Raw genomic sequence first — 18,280 nt, 5'->3', positions numbered from 1 at the left:
AACTCGATTGTAACCATGAAGAGAATGGATATATTAACAAAAAATTGATGCAAGCTAAGTCAACTTCGGATTATTTGCAAAATAGCGCGCTATTTACGAATTATCCTGCTAATTCGCAGGTGCAGACACACTCGGGATTCGACTAGGGATTAGATGCCTCGCTCGAGCACGAATTGCTCTTCTTGCGCTGGTGGAGATGGGGTTTCTTGAATCTCGAGATTAATCGCGAAGATGGCTGATCGGACTAAAATCTCGAGATTGAGCATACTCGGGCTGGTGCAGCACCGCCTATGAAGGGCATTTGACAATACATTTTCTATGTCTTTGAATCCGTTGGAGAGAATTCTGCCTTATAACGTCGGTTTCATTGATATGTCTGGCTCATGCTAAACGCTTGTGATATTAATTTTTCCCCTCTTCTGAATCTTCAAGGATAAGAGCATGGCTTTGAACTCGACCTCGCAGTGGGAACCGACCTTCAAGTATGATGAGAGCCTGCCATCACTGCCGGTTCCACCGCTCACTCAAACTCTCAACAAATACCTCGAATCGGGTAGGCACCGGGGTATAGGAATAATGCTTTTGCAGTGTGTGATGGTAAGGGTGGATGTGTGTGAGTGTGTGTGTTTGGGGGTGTGTGGGGGTGTTTGAAATTAGTTTATATGGTGCCAGGTTCTTGTTACGACAACGTGTAATGTAAAAACATGTCTTTCATCAAGTAAAGGTTCCAGTGGCGGTTGTAAAATAATTATAGGGCCTACCGTGTGGTAGTAGTGATGATGATGATGATGATGGTGGTGGTGATGATGATGATAATGATGATGATCGTGCCCGTATGCAGTGGGGGGATGGGGCAGGCGGCAGTAAATTGCCCCCAAAGTTATTTTTAAGAAATACATTTTTTCTGACAATTCTCTCAAAATCACCAAAAAGTGCATGAAATCCTTCAATTTCACTTTGCAAAAAGCAATTGCACCAGTGACAAGCTCAATCTCTTTGCTCCCTCGTTTTCGAGCTTCCTCAAAAAAATCTTGTTTGCGTGCGTGTTGTTGTCCACCCCCCCCCCCTTCCATAAAAAAATGTCAGCGTATGGCCATTTTAATGGCGATGTACATTGAAACAAAATAACCAGTTTTACAATAGAAATCGTATTATTTTCCGTTTCTATAGTGAAGCCATTTCTGTCGGAAGATGAATACAAGGAAACAGAGAGGATTGTGGGGGAGTTTGGTCGTGGTGTTGGCAAAAACCTTCATACAAAACTCGAGGACAGAGCCAAAGAGATGAAAAATTGGGTAGGACTTATTTTTATAATTTTGTAATTTTTCATATACAGTCATTCATTCGTAACGCTTTTCATAATTAGTCTTTTTTCATTTGTTTTCTGTTATTATCATTTTTATCATATTCTTGTCATCTTCTGTTCTTGTTTTGTTTAGTTTTGTTATATAATGTTTTGCTTTTTATAACTTTCTGGATTCTTGTAATTATCACGGCCTCGCTGAAAAACAGCTTCATGCTGATTGCGGGAAACTACTTATTATCTTTTTAACCGTGAATATATCACATGAAACAAACAAAACTTGTCAGATAATTGAGTATATATTAGAACGCCAGTCTATGTTTTGACAAACTTGAGTTATATACAAGGAATTGTTTCTAAAAACATGAGTCCATCTGTGTGAAATATATATATCCTGAAATGTTATACCCAGAATGGCTCAAAGTAAATCAAAGGCTGACCAAAACCCTCATTGGACTAACAGAAGTATTGTTCCATCATGGAATTGGGCCATTCTTATATTCATATTCTCAAATGAAACTGTTAGGCATGAATTAACACTGAGTCATTAAAGAAGGTGTAAATCAGATAGCAAAAGTGTTTATTATTATTTTTAGTTTATAATTCGATATTTTCAAAAAAGTCTTTCGGCATTTCATCTCCCTCTACAACATTTGATGAAATACGAACTTCATATCTACCGTAGATATTAGGCGGCCGCTTTGGATTTGCGACGTTACTTCCGTTGGTGCTATATACTTTTAGCAAATACTATAGTTATGCGTTTGTGCAGAACATAAACTCGTATAGTGTGCGGTTGGCTTTAAGTTGCCTTATAATGACAATCTAAGGAAGATTGTGTAGTTCGTGTTTCTTCTTCTTTATAGTCACTTCATTTTTATTTATCGTTAACTTTGTTTATACCAATATATTTCAGTGTATTTTGTTTAGTCATTGAGCTTCGAAATAATACTGGGTCTGCTTGCTAATTATGATAACATGGGGACAACACAGTTTCATTAATATAGGACCAATGTTCATCAGGAGCACTAATAGTATTAAAGGGTCATTATTCAAAGCAACTCTTATCACCGTGTTATTCACTTGGGGTCATTTTGTCGTAAGAAATCAATTCAGCGTGTTCATGTTAAATTCATTCATTCGTTCCCCCCTCCCTCGTCTCCCCCACATCACCCCTTCCTTTGCCTCCTTTCCATTCCTCCATTCCCCCTCTGTATACCCCCCCCCCCTCTCCCTCTCTCACACACTCACTTCTCTATACCACCTCTCTCTCCACCCACAAACACCCACTTTCTCTCCCTTCCCACCCTAACACCCCCTTCCTTCTCCCCTCCTATCTCTCTCTCACACACACACACACCCACTCACTCACTCCCCCAAATAGCTTGAGCAATGGTGGGAAGACAAGGCGTACTTGGAGACACGCCTTCCCTTGGGGGTCCTGCAGAACCCCGCTGGCCCCCTCACGTTCCAGGCATCGGTGTGGCCGCCAGAAGATGGAACCCAACTAGAGAGGGCGTCGATCTTCTTATGGCATCTTCTGTTCTTCTACCAGATTCTTAGAAAGTTAGTCAATCATCTTTTATGCTTTAGATGCAAGAAAATCGCAAAAAAAAACCCAACAAATATCAAAATTTTGTGTCGGCCATTTAAAAAAATTAATTGATCTTTAATACTTTTAGCCAGACAGACAAAACTTGGGCAGAGGTCTTTCTTTACCATCCCATTCTTTCTCCCTCTCCCCTCTCTTTCTTTCTTTCTTTCTCTCTCTCTCTCTCCCTCTCTCTCTCTCATTCTCTCTCTTTTTCTATCTTCACTTACCTTTTACTGATGTTTTCACATCAGACAAAGACTTTAAATTTTTGAATAAAACTTCAAAGCTCAAAATTATTTCAAACGACCGTTGTCATTTATGTTATAAAGACGAGGTCAAAACGGTTTGAATCATTTCGTTGTGTGTATTTGTTCAGAAAACGTTCCTGTATTGTGGGTAAAAAAAATGGTCAGTATAAACCAAATTTCTAATAGATTATAATTAGTTTATTGATTAGCTATTTTGACCAAATCTTTACAAGAGTGTATGTTACATAAATGCTTATAACAGAAATAGTTATCTGTAATTGTGTGGATTTTTGTTATCACCGGCATAGACAATTATGTTAACATTTTTGGGTATAAGAAATCGTAAAAAAATATGATCTATAATAATCTAGGACACTTGTATATATAATTAAATTATAGTTCTGATGTTATTGTTACTAGACATACAATTAAACACGATTAAATATCACATATAAAATAATTTTATACAAAATATTATTTGGCATATTACACAAGCATAACAGTATCTGATTCATCAGCCTATACCTGAACAGACCTATTCCTTTTACATCGTTGAGTAAAGTAAAGTAAAGTAGTTAAAGTACATGTAGGATGGACCATACTACTACGTACTCGTAAAGCTGATTGTCAAAAGTAGAATTTATACACCCTGGCACATTTTGATAAACAGATAGAGAATTAAGTCTGTATGCTTTTGCACTACAAGCACTAGCGTACCTACGGGGGGGGGGCAGAGGGGGCAGTCTGCCCCCCTGACGAGCTTGAAGTTCTTTTTTTTTTTTTTTTTTTTTTTTTTTGCTTGTCAAATTTTTTGGCGGACGGTTTTGCCCCCCCCCCCCTGTGAAAAATCCTAGGTACGCCACTGACTACAGGGCCTACATGGATACACTTTCAAATATTTTTAAACAACCTAAAAGGACGTCCACTTCCTTCCGCAAGAAATTTTTATTGCGCTGCATTCAACCCTTGAAACGCTTAGTCCCGTATTCTGTAGTCAGGTTTAACTTAGACGATGGTCTAACTCTGTGCTAAACTAGAAAGCCAAAATTGTCAAAATCTTTATTAAGTTGTATGTTTCGTATGTTTGCTGTGCTCTTTCCTGATTCTTCAAAGGTGAAGACAATCATCTACTTTTACTTCCTAGACAATTATGAATGAGTTGAGAGCCAGATGAGCTGAAATATTATATTTCTACTGTTAGTGATTTATGTAATAATTGGCTATCCATACTTAAACCCAACTTTAAACCCGAGTTTAAATTAAACCCGACGTCAGAATATGGGCTTTAGAGAATCGAGTCATTATGCTTTTGCTTATAGGGCTTACATGCATACAAGTTCAAATATGTTTAACCAACCTTACAGGGCGTCCAATCCGCAAGAAATGTTTATACTGCACTGAACACTTGAAACGCTTAGGCCGGGTGTAACAGCTGATCTGCTAAAGCCAGGGTAATTTTGCAGCGTTGCTGCTGCAGAGCTCTTAGCTCCTTCTGATATGAGACATGGTAAACCTATGCCCTATCATTCTAAAAAAACATTGGGTAAAAATGCTCTATGTTGGTAATTATTTTTCCAACCAACATTGGGCATTTTTATTTATCAAGTGTGATGAAATTTTTGGCCATTGTAAAGTAATTGCTGCCTATTTTTCAACCTTACTGGACAATATGCTTCCCGCATTGAACAAAATACTGCCCCAAATGGGTTGGACACATAATTACCCTCGTGCTGGTTAAAACTTTACCTAGTATTGTTACAGTGTTTTAGAGAACGAAACTTGTTCTTAGATTTTAGATTTCGTAATACAAAACTTCTGTTCTAGAACACAGGAACTACTTAATTTCTTGGATATAAAATTTGCTCACGGGCCCATTATTTCTTTGAATTATAGATATTTTTGTCTCCTACGTGTCGACGATGAGATTGGTTGTTTCAATCTGACTGTAATCCTAAAATTCGAATTCAAGTCCAGATCCCGCCATTTGCTTCTCATATAGCTCGTCAAATCGTTTATTCTGATCATCAGTGAAATAATTCTTCCAATCTCCGACCACGCCTGATGGAGAAAAAATATAAAATATGTATATTTATTAAATATATATATATATATATATTTATATATATAATAGAAATAGTCTGCTTCGGCATATGGAATAAAGTAATCACAAAAACTAGGTTTAGTAAATGCCGTGGAAATGAGATCATAGATTTTAAAAGGAGCATAGCTATGCTCCTTTTAAAATCTTCGATTTTAGTTCCACGGCATTTACTTAACCTTTTGTGATTATTTTATACTGTATATATATATATATATATATATATATATATATATATATATATATATATATACAGTATGGTGAGCTTTATTGTATCCCTGAGGAAGACGTATGTTTAACGTCGAAAATTTGGAATTCAAAATACACTGTTGGAACAAAGTACAATGCATTACCACTTTGCCTCATTAATATATATATATATATATATATATATATATATATATATATATATATATATATATATATATATGAATAGAACAATGGTAGGCGTCGCTTAAATCAAGGTTCCCCAGCTTATTGTTCAAAACTCACCTACATCCGACAAAGAAAATTTAATTGGTGGTGCATGTCGGAGATTTGTTTACCTGACGGTCAATCGGATCGGGGTTGCTCTAGCCACTAACCCGTCTCTGTGGTCTAGTGGTCAAGGCACCGGCGTTCAAAGCTGGGGGCCCGGGTTTGATTCCCGGTAGAGATATTTTTCGACATCACCAATAATTATTCCAACTTAGGGTAGATAGCTTTCGGGAACCTTGATTTAAGTTACGCCTACCATCATGACCATTGTTCTCTTCATTCATTCTTTCACAACATATTTATGTTAGAACAAGAGACAAGGAGCTAAAAAATGTATTTACTTGGTTTTCTAGATAGGGTCGTTCTCAGAAAAATGCCACAATTTTCCTGTACTTTAGCAAATCTTGCATGATTTTTGTTGCATTTTTCATTAGTAATAGCATGCATGGATGGTCATTGGAACACTTATGTGCTTGGTGGCAGGCGATTCTTGGAAATGAGGATAAGTTTGTTAACAGCCGTAACAGTATCCGAAACAAAACCATTTGTAAACTGCATTCATATTCGGATCTGGGAGTTGCCGGTCACGGAAAGTGGATGCAGTACGTGTTCATCTCTTTTATCATTTTGCGTGGGCATGGCCAAAAGATTGTTGAGCCGTTATTCATGAATTGTGTAATGTTTTCTTAAGAACGGCCGAGTGCATCTGCAGTTCATATTTTGTGAGATAAAAACAGAACTAGATAAGCGCTTGATTTGAACACCCCGGTATCAAGTTGACTTCTACTTCTCATAGAACAATGTAATCTCTTACCTTTTCTCATGAACGATTTGTCTTTTGGTTTCTCCATCCCAGCCTGCTCTATACCCTTCATTATCATAGTATCTGGGTTTGATGAAGGGTTGTTCTTCATTGCTTTGAACGTCGAAGCTTCTGCAATTTTTGCGATAACGTCATCAGAAAGAGATATACCCATGAACTCGGCGATCTGTCGCACGGCCCCTGGGAGATCCTGATTAGTTTTGGGATGAAAAATAGTTAGCTCGGTTGATAGGTCTCTGGACTTTGCACCACTATAGGTCCGCGGTCCAAATCCCGCCTCAACACATGCGTCATTCAATAAGGCGTTTTAACATGGTATGACACAGCGGATAGTCTCAGGACTTATAGGCACTCAGGTCCAGGATCCTAGTCCACCGCAGCCCTCGTGTCCTTGGACTCTTTCAAACCCGGTGTATAAATGGGTAGCTGGTACGTAAAAATCCTTGAAAGCTCGAGCATCTGCTCAGTGGCCGTGCTAAAGTTGGGGTAATAGCATGCAGCGCTTAGACACATTCACTCTCAGAAAACTATGGTTCTTAGAAGTTTTATACTTGTCCTTTATTTGAAATCCATATAGGCCCGTATTCTGAAGTCGGGTTTAATTTAGGCCATGGTCTAACTCTGTGCTAAAATTATAGGGAGCCAAATATTCAAAAATCCTGTTTCTATTTTATATTTGCTATGTTTAATGTTTTGCTTTCATAATGAAGAAAAAATACATCAAAATACTTAATTTATCATTCCCAGACAATTATGAACAATTTGGGTGTCATGAGTTAATAGATTGGATGTGTACTGTTAGTGATTTGTACCCCAATTGGCTCTCCATAGTTAAATCACTACGTTAAACCAGGGTTTAATTTAAACCTGAGTTCAGAATACGGACCATAGAGGTTCCATAAAATGTCATGAAGTACCTTAAACAGCCACTTTTAAACCTTTTTATAATCGTTTATCGAACCACTGGAGGTTCCTGAGCAAGTAAAGAACCTTTTTATGGAAAGTCTTGTTCTCGTGGGTTCCAAATACTGGACAAAAGGGTTCAAATACGCACCTTTTTTCCCTAAGACTATGGCATAGAGCGCTTTGTAACTGTTGCATTATCAGATAGATCGATAGACGGACTATTATGCCCATCCAATAATTGCCCCGTGAGCGCCACCTTTGTCAAACCATTTTTTTTTCGATCCCAGATAATGCCTACCTTCTTCATATCTTCGTATTTGAGAAAGAGAACATTAGGGTGATTTCTTTTTCTCCACCATGGTAACACGTTTTCAAACCAAGACCCTTCAGGAGCTGTTGGAGAGATAAGAACCAACGAAGTTAACTAACCCCTAACCCATTTTTCCCCGTATATTTGTACTTGAGATTTCGTCTACTGGTAACACGTTTTCAAATCAAGTGTATCCATGGGCTGAAGTAAAAATTATATATTGATATATATATATATATATATATATATATATATATATGTAAATATATATATATATGGCAAAAAATGGATTCTAGAAACTTTTAAATGGAGCATCGAAATGAATAATTTTCTATTCATAAACAGCCATGGGCGTCGACCCCAGGAAGATGGTAGTAGACCCCCCCCCCCCTCCCTTGACCGAAATCTTTAAATATTGCCACCGATATGGAAATAGAGTTTGTGTTCATTCAACTCGAAGCTAGATGGAGGAATATCTGTCTTGGTGTGCAACTGTTAATTCAATATTTACTCGTCATTAAACCTGTCTAAACACTGTAAAAACGCTGTTTAAAATTTTTAGCATGTTGTTTAAAAAGTTTAAACAATTACATCAAAGATTAAACAACTTGTTGTTTGAGTGACAGGCTTGAACAACTTGCTATATTGTTGATTTATTTTTATTTTTTATTGTGAATGTATAGCCACCGAACGTATGTGAAAGCAAGCATAATGACAGCACTTATGGCCGTTTGAACATTTCTGGACCAGTTACATAATTATAGATGGTTTGAGTAGGAATTAATTTTCGACTCGCCGTGCGGGCACCGCAGTTGAAATCTGACTGCAGCATTTAAAAAATAGCATACGTCGCTGGTAACGGTTTTAGGCGACGCAACTTATTCTGTGACACGCCTATTTGGCCAAAACCTATTGTTAGACGCTTGCCGAGAGCTGTTCCTCCTGGGCAGGCTCGGTGTAAAAATGGCAGAGGTAAAAATGGCAGAAGTATAAATGGTCAGTCTTAAACCCCCATGCCAAAAAATAAAAAAGCCCCTCCATAATGCATGCATACAATTTATATAAGAAATGTTCTGAAATTATAATGTTTGACTAATGGAAAGGGTAACATTTTAAAATGATACTGTAGATCTTGCACCAAATTGATAACACTTGAATTGGTATTTCTTATTTTTTCCTGGCCTTTCATACACGGCCGTCTCATGTTACATCGCTCTTCTAATATTCAAATTTGAAGCAAACTTTGGATCCCAAGTATTATACTTAATTCATTACAGGGGAAATTCACACTGACATAAAGTTTATTGTAGAAATAGAAGCAAATAATTAAAATGATATTGGTGGGGGTTTTAGGGAATCCATCAAAGATTTAAAAATCTAATGGAATTTTACATTTTAACGGTGCCGTCATTTGCGAGCAGTTTTTCCCACATATGGTGTAATAAAAAATATAAATGAAATGTCATTTTCTTAAAAAAATGAAAATGGTTTTATTGTACCCTAAGTATATCAACATAGAAATCATTTCACATCCGCTCCTGAAAGAATTTTTTGGGCAATCATGAACCACTGATTAAAAAATTGAAAAGTATGTATTTTGGTGCATAAAATACGGGGCAGCTGCTAGTACATGACCTCTATCATTGGCGGCGGAAGCCAAACAATTTAGGGGTGACCACCAAAATTTTTTGACAAGCAAAAAAAAAAAGTTATATATCAACCAAAATTTTTAGGGGGGACCGACAAAATTTTTTGACAAGCAAAAAAAAAAAGTTATATAACAACCAAAATTTTTAGGGGGGACCGACTAAAATTTTTGACAAGCAAAAAAAAAAAAAAAAAAAAAAAGGTCATCAACGACCCCCCCCCCACCTCAAATTTAGGGGGGGACACGTCCCCCCGTCCCCCCCCCCCGCTTCCGCCGCCTATGACCTCTATCAATTTAACCTCTGCCATTTTTACCTCTGCCACTTTTACCTCTGCCATTTTACCTTTGCCATATTTACCTCTGCCATTATAACCTCTGCCATTTTTACCTCTGTCATTTTTACCCGGTACCCTTGGGCATGCGCATTACAGTGTATAGTAATATACACCTCATGCATATGACGTCATAATCTCACAGCGCCCTCCCTCAGAGGATATAGGAATACGCGGAAACAGAGTTGTCAGAGATGCGCCGCGGCGCGCCGGTTGCAGATCGCGCCAACAACGCATGCAAGACAATGCTACGCGAGGATGCCTATACATAAGGTCTGTTATGGAATTAGGACTTACCCCTGTCGGCTAGAAACTCTTCAAAGAAAACATCCCAAGATTCGTAACTTGGCAGATTCGGAACATAGTTGCAGAAATGATACATGGAGACGGCCGTGTCCTTTGGATTCCTCGCTACGTAAATGACCTGAAATTTTACAAAAGAAATCGTTTTAACATATTTGATTTATGCCCCACATTCAGACCTAAAAATTCATATATCAATCTACGTCGTACGGATATATAGGGCCTATGTATCGCATGAATTTGAATTTGAATTTATTAACAAACTTTATTCATATGGCATGAATATTTTGCTTTAAAATATATACAATGATAACATACACAAAAACATTCATAACTGTATGTCGTATAAATCAGTAATACATCAAAAGTTTATAAGGTCTCAATTTATTTTGTTCAACATCATTTGCTCGATCATTACGTAAATCCAATAAGAACTGGCGATTGAAAATATCTTCAACTTTGTTTTTTATTTCTTCTTTTAATACTCTATCACTATCGACTATCTCACCTAGTTCTAAACAATTCTTATTCACATCCAAATATATGTTAAATCCCTTAAGAAAATGTTGCAGATTTCCTAGCCAGCATTCGCAATTATTCTCAATTATCTTTTTGTTTTCTTCAAAGGAGTGATGTAGCAAAGAATCTTCGCATGTATCGGTATAACTAAAATACACATTGCGTATAAAAAAAAGGGACAGGTTTGAAAAGTCTATACAATTTTTTTTTTTTAATTATTATCTCTATATTTTGGTGTCAATAGATGCTCTGAAGTCTTATCCTTTGAATGCCATTAAAATAATTTAGTTTCGTTCATGCTTGAGCTAACACAAATGTTTTTGTCTGGGGTTAAAAAGGAGGCTTGCGCCAAAATGGCATGAAATGATAAATATGATGGTCGCACTTCTTGCTAATCAGCAGACTTCCTCTTAAACTGTTCATTATCTTTGCCATAATTTTCGAATTATGTGGTCAAAATCATTTCTAAATATACTTATTTGCTTGAATAGTTCTGCTGTTGTTGCTTTTTAATATGTTCTCTTTTAGCTTTGAAGTATGGGAGAGCTTTTTTTTCAAATCCTTTCATTGTGTGCTACAAATGTTATAGTGCGTTTGAACAGTGGCATACTGATCGGTTGGGCTCGGGATGCTCCCCCCCCCCAAAAAAAAAAAAAAAAAATCATGACCAAGAAAAAAAAGTGGAAAGGAAAATAACAGAAAAGTGAAATATGATATCATTTTCTGAATATTATCTCAAAATCACAAAATTTGATATTTTAATAAAAAAGTGGAAATGTTTGCTTGCTCGCTTCACAACTTTTTGATACATTTTACCCTATCTGCCATATCTTGCTCCTTCAAAATTGACTCAATACACCATTGCCATTGAAAGACATGAGTCCTTTCCTGTTTGTCCTGTCATTCACAAAATTAAACATGCATGGTGAAGGATTCAATAACCCTTGAAAATAGGATTCATGTCTTTTATAGGAACCATAACATAATTTGTTTCACATAATAAAAGGATTTGAATAATTACAAATTATCCCAGTTAATAATGCAAATCTTCTTACTCGGGTTGACAAAAAGTCTTCTTTTCTTACATTTTATGAAGGAAAATTCAAAGGTAAAAGAAGTTTAAATGAAAAACAAAATAATTCTGGTAAATAAATAAATTTGTAAATGAAATTTGACAGCATAATTCGAAAATTATGGCAAAGATAATTAAAAGATTAAGAGGAAGTCTGCTGATTAGCCAAAAGTCTAATCGTCAAATTTCTCATTTCTGCCATTTTGGCGCAAGCCTCTTTTTGAACCCCCGACAAAAACGTCCCGTGTTAGCTCAAGCATGAAAAAAATTTACTTTTTAAATGTCATTTCAAATATAAGATCTCAGAGCATCTATTAATATTGAAATATAGATATAATAATTTGAAAACAAATTGTTTATAGACTTTTCAAAAATGTCTCGTTTTTTTAATACGCACTGTATATGACCAAAGGCATGCATGGGTTTAACCCTTATTAAACTGGGGGGTGGTGTCAATTTGACCCCCCCCCCCCTCGACAAATTTCATCACTACGCCGTCGCACAAAGTTTTTTTGATCGCGCCGCTTACTGACTTTTTACTTTCAATCCTTGCACATCTTTTGAGACCAAAATTGCGACGCCCGGGGACGCGGTTCTGAAATTACGCAACATTTTGTAAGTGCATGTCAGACCCGAAATTGCTCAAAAACGTGATTCCGTGTACAAAATCAATGCAAATTGTGTTTTTCAACCAAAAATCATAGATGTATGATTATTTTTACTTCTGTTGGTTTAAATGGATTTATTTTATGCTATTTATGATCGCAGAAGGGCCCCCGACAAAGTTCATTGGAAAAAACAATTAAAAACAAAGGTTTAAAAAAACAAAGAAATACATAAGAATTAAAAAAAACAATTAAATACATAAGAAATTAATTATATTTTTGCAATTTTTTTGTAGATATTTGTTAGAAATGTAATAATTGATACTCCAACAAAAAATTAGCATTCTACTATCTATATAAATTGAGTTAAAGGCAAAAACATATCCAAAAAACAAAATTTAGGGCAAATTTCATACGCTTATTTGCATAATTAATTAATTAAAAATATAAAGAATTACTTTTTTTTTAATTTTACCATACAGTTTTGTAGTTTACATCCGGCTCTATACGCGCGTGCAAATTTTCGCCGCGATCGCGCGATCAGCGGCCGAGATCTGGGGGGGGGTCAAATTGACCCCTCCCCCCCCCCCCTAGTATATACTGGTCTGAAATAGCCCAGTTAAGATAGGGTTAATACATCTAATGAATAAACTTCCACGAAAAAAGGAAGAAAAAAAAATGAGGGTGTAGAAAGATTGTTTTGTTCCATACGATATCAAATCTATCAAAAAGTTAGATTGTCATTTTAAAAATTCAACAATTTCTCCAATGTAGACCTACACCATATCGTGCCCCCTAATAATATTGTTTTCTTCAATCACGTAACTATAATTGGGATGATTGCTGGCGCATGTGTTTATGTTTTATCAGAAGTTCATATTGTTATACATGTATAATAATTACCTTTGCTTTCGGATCATCGGTTCCGATATCCGCGGGTAGGAAGGGGGAGTGACAATGAGATTTGAGCATCCTTGGAGATGGCATCTTCTCAGCCAAATCAATCAATGCTGGCGAGGTCTGAAATGACGTCATGATATGAATATGCAAAACTATCATCGATATAGAGTGTTTTAGCGATACAATAAAGGGGCTTTCACAATCGCTCTTGTGATCGTTTGCGATCATTTGGTCACAATATTATGTTCACACAATCGTAACGGTAAGCAGTCGCGCCACCAATTGTGAAAGGGGCTTTAGTAATACAATAAAAACGGTGTTTTGGTCTGCATCATTTACCCGTGTGCAGTATCAGAGGAACATGTCATGCATTATGCTAGTGCTGACTTTTTTTCTTTTGCTTGTTTGATATTTACTGCAACAAAATGACCTCTATTTGGTAGCGAAAACCCTTTTTTGGGAGAGGGCAAGTTTTCCCTGGTACAAAATGACCTCGATTTGGTAGTGAAAACTTTTTTCTTTATTTTTGCTTGTCAAATTTTTCCTGATAAAAATGCCCCCCCCCCCCCTTTGAAAATTTTGGAACCGCCCTTGTCTGCTTGTGTAAATAAAAGGAAATCTATTGACCTACCGTTGGGTTACCCATGTCTTCGACCATCTCAAGGAACGGGAAATGTCTATTCAAGTGGTCGCCTCCGAGTTTGCCGAGATCACCGTCGTGCTTTATTAACACACACAAATGTCCCGTCCATGTTGAACCCGAAAAATGGAAATAGCATCCAAGCTACATGTCCAGAAATTACGTGCGGTTAGGGATTGGTGCCGTTGCCCATCCCCACCCCCACCCCCCCCCCCAAAAAAAAAGATGTATATTAATGATAACAATAATGAATGAATAGATAAATAAAAATAAAAAAATAGATAAATATATGAATAAATAAGTAAACTTATTTTTAAATGAATATATCTGAACTGAAAACAAATCATAAATAGAAATAAAATGGAATATGAAAATGGAAAATATAGATAAACAAGTGGAGCGCCTCTTGCAGTGTCGCCTACATTACGAGATTCAATATAGCAGCAGTGCTGACTTTGAAAATGGCTATAAATAGTTATTCACAAAAAACACCATTCATATAATAATATACTGCTACTTTCATTAACCCTAAATGACATTTGACCTTGATTAAGTGACCTACGACTTGTGCAAGATGAGCATTGATACTGGATTACCCCTATGTCCACATTTCATTAAGTGTATCCATAAACTTTCAAAGTTATGATGGTAATTCAACAAATACCTCCAAATGACCAAAGTTCACTGACCCTAAATGACCTTTGACCTTAGTCATGTGACCTGAAACTCAAACAGGATGTTAAGTAATACTTCATTATCCTTATGTGTAAATTTTGTGAACTAGGTTCATATACTTTCTAAGTTATGATGATTTTTCAAAAGCTTAATCTTAGGTTAAGATTTCGATATTGATTCCCCCAACATGGTGTAAGTTCATTGACCCTAAATGAACTTTGACCTTGGTCATCTGACCTGAAACCAAGGCAGGATGTTTGATAATACTTGATTACTCTTATGTACAAGTTTCATGAACTAGGTCCATATACTTTTTAAGTCATGATATCATTTCAAAAACTTAACCTTAGGTTAAGATTTGATGTTGACGACGCCGCCGCCGTCGGAAAAGTGGTGCTTATTTTAGTCTCGCTCTTTATGCATGCAAGCGAAACAAAAAGAGGGAAAACGGAATGAACGGAATATTGTGGAAAATGAAATTTGAAATGATTTTCTACATAGGATGTTCAAATCTGTAACAAATTTGAATTAGATGATGTTTGGAAGTTCAGATTATGTGTAGGCCGACATACCTGACTTTGGGTAGGTCACAACGAAAAGATCATCGGGTCGACATACAAATGTCCTAATGCGCTTCATTACACGCAAGGGCATGAAGTTTGGCATGATGACGCCCTCATACTCGTAGCATGTCTGAACCACGCAATCGGGGACCTTCGACGAAAATCTGGAACTCATGCTGCTGCCTCTATACATTAAGTAAAATAAATGCTGCGTAGGTGTCATAGGAACCAGTGTGTGTGTTTCTTTTACTTTCTATTTTAAATAAAAAAATGAAAGGACGTTTTTAGGGCATATGAGAACTATTCTGGTACGAAGGGGAGATAAGGGTATGATCGGTTGCTATGCATATGTTATTTTCCATAGGCAGCATCCCGACCCCTTGAAAACCGGTAGATTGATTAATAGCGGAAATGTAACCAAAATGACCTGTATTCTGCAGTGAAAACCTTTTTTTTCTTGTCAAATTTAAACCAGCACCCTCTAAGCCCTGGGCGAATCAGAATGAAATGTTGCCAACAAAATTGTGAGTATCATAATAAACGTGGCTGGAAGGTGTCAAGTAAAACACCAAAAGAATGAAAGACCATAGACCTTCCTCACTAGCTGTTTCCACATAATCAACCAGCCTTATTTCATAATTATCAAAATGTAGACAGGGCATATTTGCCAATTCCTATTTCTTCAGAATTATCATTCATTCATTAATTAAAGCGCGTCACAAAATGACCTGTTTTCTGTGATAGATATCAAAATGTGAAATCAAACGAGATGTTTATGCAAATTTGAATTTCAGATTCAAATCTGTCCTTTGATTGGATATCACAAATACACATAATGTTCCTCAGTGGTAGATGGAATGGAAGGTTGGAGGTACGAATAAGGGCTGAGTTATCCCGACGTCTTTATGAAAATGGGACCTCCTGTCTCCTTGTTATATAGGAGCTCAGCATTCAGATTGGAGATGGGTATACTGTAGTGACAAGTTATGTTGTGCAGGGACCGCTGGTAGAAGGGTTTCAAAACGGAAATGATCCATATACACAATAAACGTTTTCTTTCATGATGAATTAAAGTGAATAAGGCGTAAATCATTTGCCCTTGCTAGCAAAAAATAAGAAAATGATTTCAATATCAATATAAACCCTTTGATTTTTCATGTTATTTCTTTATCTATGGAGAAAAATTTTGTAGACAATACAAAGACGATAACATGACGCGTCGTAATTAATATTGTTATATAACAAATTTTGGAATATACTAATTAGTGTCTTACCGTGTCGTAGATCAAGAAAATATAATGGTATTGACCCCAAAACAAAACACTACATTTAATGAACAAAGTATGAATATCTGAATATAGCTGCAGGCAGAACATAGATTGGATCGTTGTATTCCAGGGCTGTATGCGACAGATCTTATATCATTAAAAGTGAAACATATTCTATTGCATTGGGTAGATTCTTTATCTATAACGTACATGTATCTCGTAGGTACGATATTTGTATAGTGAGTAAGAATTCACACGAAGTCTAAAGTCTAAAGCAGGGGCCGCAGAACGGTTTTGAAAGTGGGGGGGGGCTGACCATGCTAAAAATCACAATCATATGGTAATTTTTACGTTTTTGTACACGGTTTTGGAAATAAGTGGGGGGCTGAAGTCCCCCCCCCCCCGGTTCCGCGGCCCCTGTAAAGTCTAATGTTGAATGTTAAACATACTTTATCCAAAGCTCAAGAATATTTATATTCAAATATTATCTGGTACTTACGTTTGCAGGCGTGACTCACATCACGGTCCCGTTTCATATGACTATTCTACATTCGCCATACTGGCAACTATACACAACAAAAAAAGTAAGTCCCCCCTAAATCAAATTGCTGTAACTTTCTAACAGAATTATTTTGAGATATGATATTCCGTAGGTGGTTTTCTACACTCATTAAGCAACTCCTGGGGAAAAATAAGATTAATCAGTTGAGTCATGCATGAGTAATTAAAGATTGAATTAAAAATGACAATTTTTGAAAGTCACACGAGTCGTTTTTCAGATTGTGCAAATACAAAGTTAGGCAAATGTTGTCTTTAGGTGAATTTTATGGTGTTATGCTGTTTTACTATCCATCATTTAGCCACTCCACACACAATTTTGATATCATATGTTCATGGTTGAGTGAGCACAATGTATTGCAGGGGTCGCGGAAGCGGGGGGGGGGCTTCCCCCCCCCCCCACTTTTTTCCAAAAGCACGTACAAAAATGTAAACATGACCATACGATTGTGATTTTTTGTATGGTCAGCCCCCCCCCCCCACTTTGAAAACCCTTCCCCGGCCCCTGTATTGTGACGTATCATCATAGGGGTTTATGGTAGTATCCTCTACAACTTGTTAGATCATTTTAAAATTTGAAAATGTTGGTGGCTCCCCCGATTATAGGCCCCTCCCCCATTTTAAAATTCTGGACCCACCACTGATTTGTCCATAAATTGAACTGATCATGAGAAATTGTTAGGAAAAGAATACATTTATGCAGTATATAGAGTATTTATTCCTAAGTTTTCGAATGTGCACGCTCAACCATGAAAATGTTTAAAGTTCGGAAAGTGTGTGGTGATAGAAATGATGGATGATTAAAAAAATAGCAATTAAAGTCTTATTTGAAACCGAATTTGCCCCCAATATTCACTTTATTACCCTTTAAAATGAGTCTGTGACATTGAAAATACAAATTTTCCCACTTTGATGCGTGCTCACTCATCCATAAATAAACAAATCGATTTCATTTTTGCACAGAATTCTGCCCATAGGTTGATAAACATTAAAAAAAGTTCCACCGTATTGAATAAGGGGTTACTTATTCTTAAACATGTGCACCCATAATGTACACAAGTCTATGAGAGACGAAGTCAAAATTTTAACAAAAATGAAATGAGGGTTTGTTCCATGGACGGTTTTTGTTACTTCTGCCAATAGTTATTTCATGAAACTTCGTACATGGCTTCAGAGTAACACTATCCTAAAGGCGCGCACACCAAAATAACGATTCGATACGACACAGAGTGGGGCTAAGGCCTTGAACTTTCTTCTCATTTGCATAATTTTCGAATATTGTGTGCTCACTGATGCATTAAACATCAGGATTTTCATAAAAATCAAATCAAATGAACTATGCAAGGGGGTTTGTGACAGATATTCATAGTAACAAATTGCATTTTTTCCAATAACGTACAAAAGAGCTAATCGCATTCCACATGTTCATTCAAGCGTG

General features: G+C 36.6%; 1 protein-coding gene and 1 long non-coding RNA gene across 2 annotated transcripts; one reads left to right on the top strand and one right to left on the bottom strand.

The window, feature by feature from the left end:
* Positions 1-440: 440 nt before the first annotated feature.
* On the top strand, positions 441-2,735 carry LOC135156338 (uncharacterized). The gene is made up of 3 exons (XR_010295442.1): positions 441-553; positions 1,171-1,295; positions 2,688-2,735. It is a non-coding gene; the product is annotated as an uncharacterized LOC135156338 (long non-coding RNA).
* A 1,207-nt stretch (positions 2,736-3,942) lies between these two features.
* On the bottom strand, positions 3,943-16,435 carry LOC129274378 (sulfotransferase 1C2A-like). The gene is made up of 6 exons (XM_064108697.1): positions 16,291-16,435; positions 13,142-13,258; positions 10,037-10,163; positions 7,748-7,842; positions 6,535-6,733; positions 3,943-5,203 (listed from the first exon to the last, which is right to left on the bottom strand). The coding sequence occupies exons 1-6, from the start codon at positions 16,390-16,392 to the stop codon at positions 5,097-5,099; spliced, it is 747 nt and encodes a 248-aa protein (XP_063964767.1). The 5' UTR covers positions 16,393-16,435; the 3' UTR covers positions 3,943-5,096.
* Between the last annotated feature and the right edge of the window lie 1,845 nt (positions 16,436-18,280).

Source organism: Lytechinus pictus, chromosome 13 (genome assembly GCF_037042905.1).
Source record: "Lytechinus pictus isolate F3 Inbred chromosome 13, Lp3.0, whole genome shotgun sequence".
In the NCBI taxonomy this organism is placed as follows: domain Eukaryota; kingdom Metazoa; phylum Echinodermata; class Echinoidea; order Temnopleuroida; family Toxopneustidae; genus Lytechinus; species Lytechinus pictus.
The sequence above is the reverse complement of the archived record's forward strand: the minus strand, read 5'-3'. Positions and strand labels throughout refer to the sequence as shown.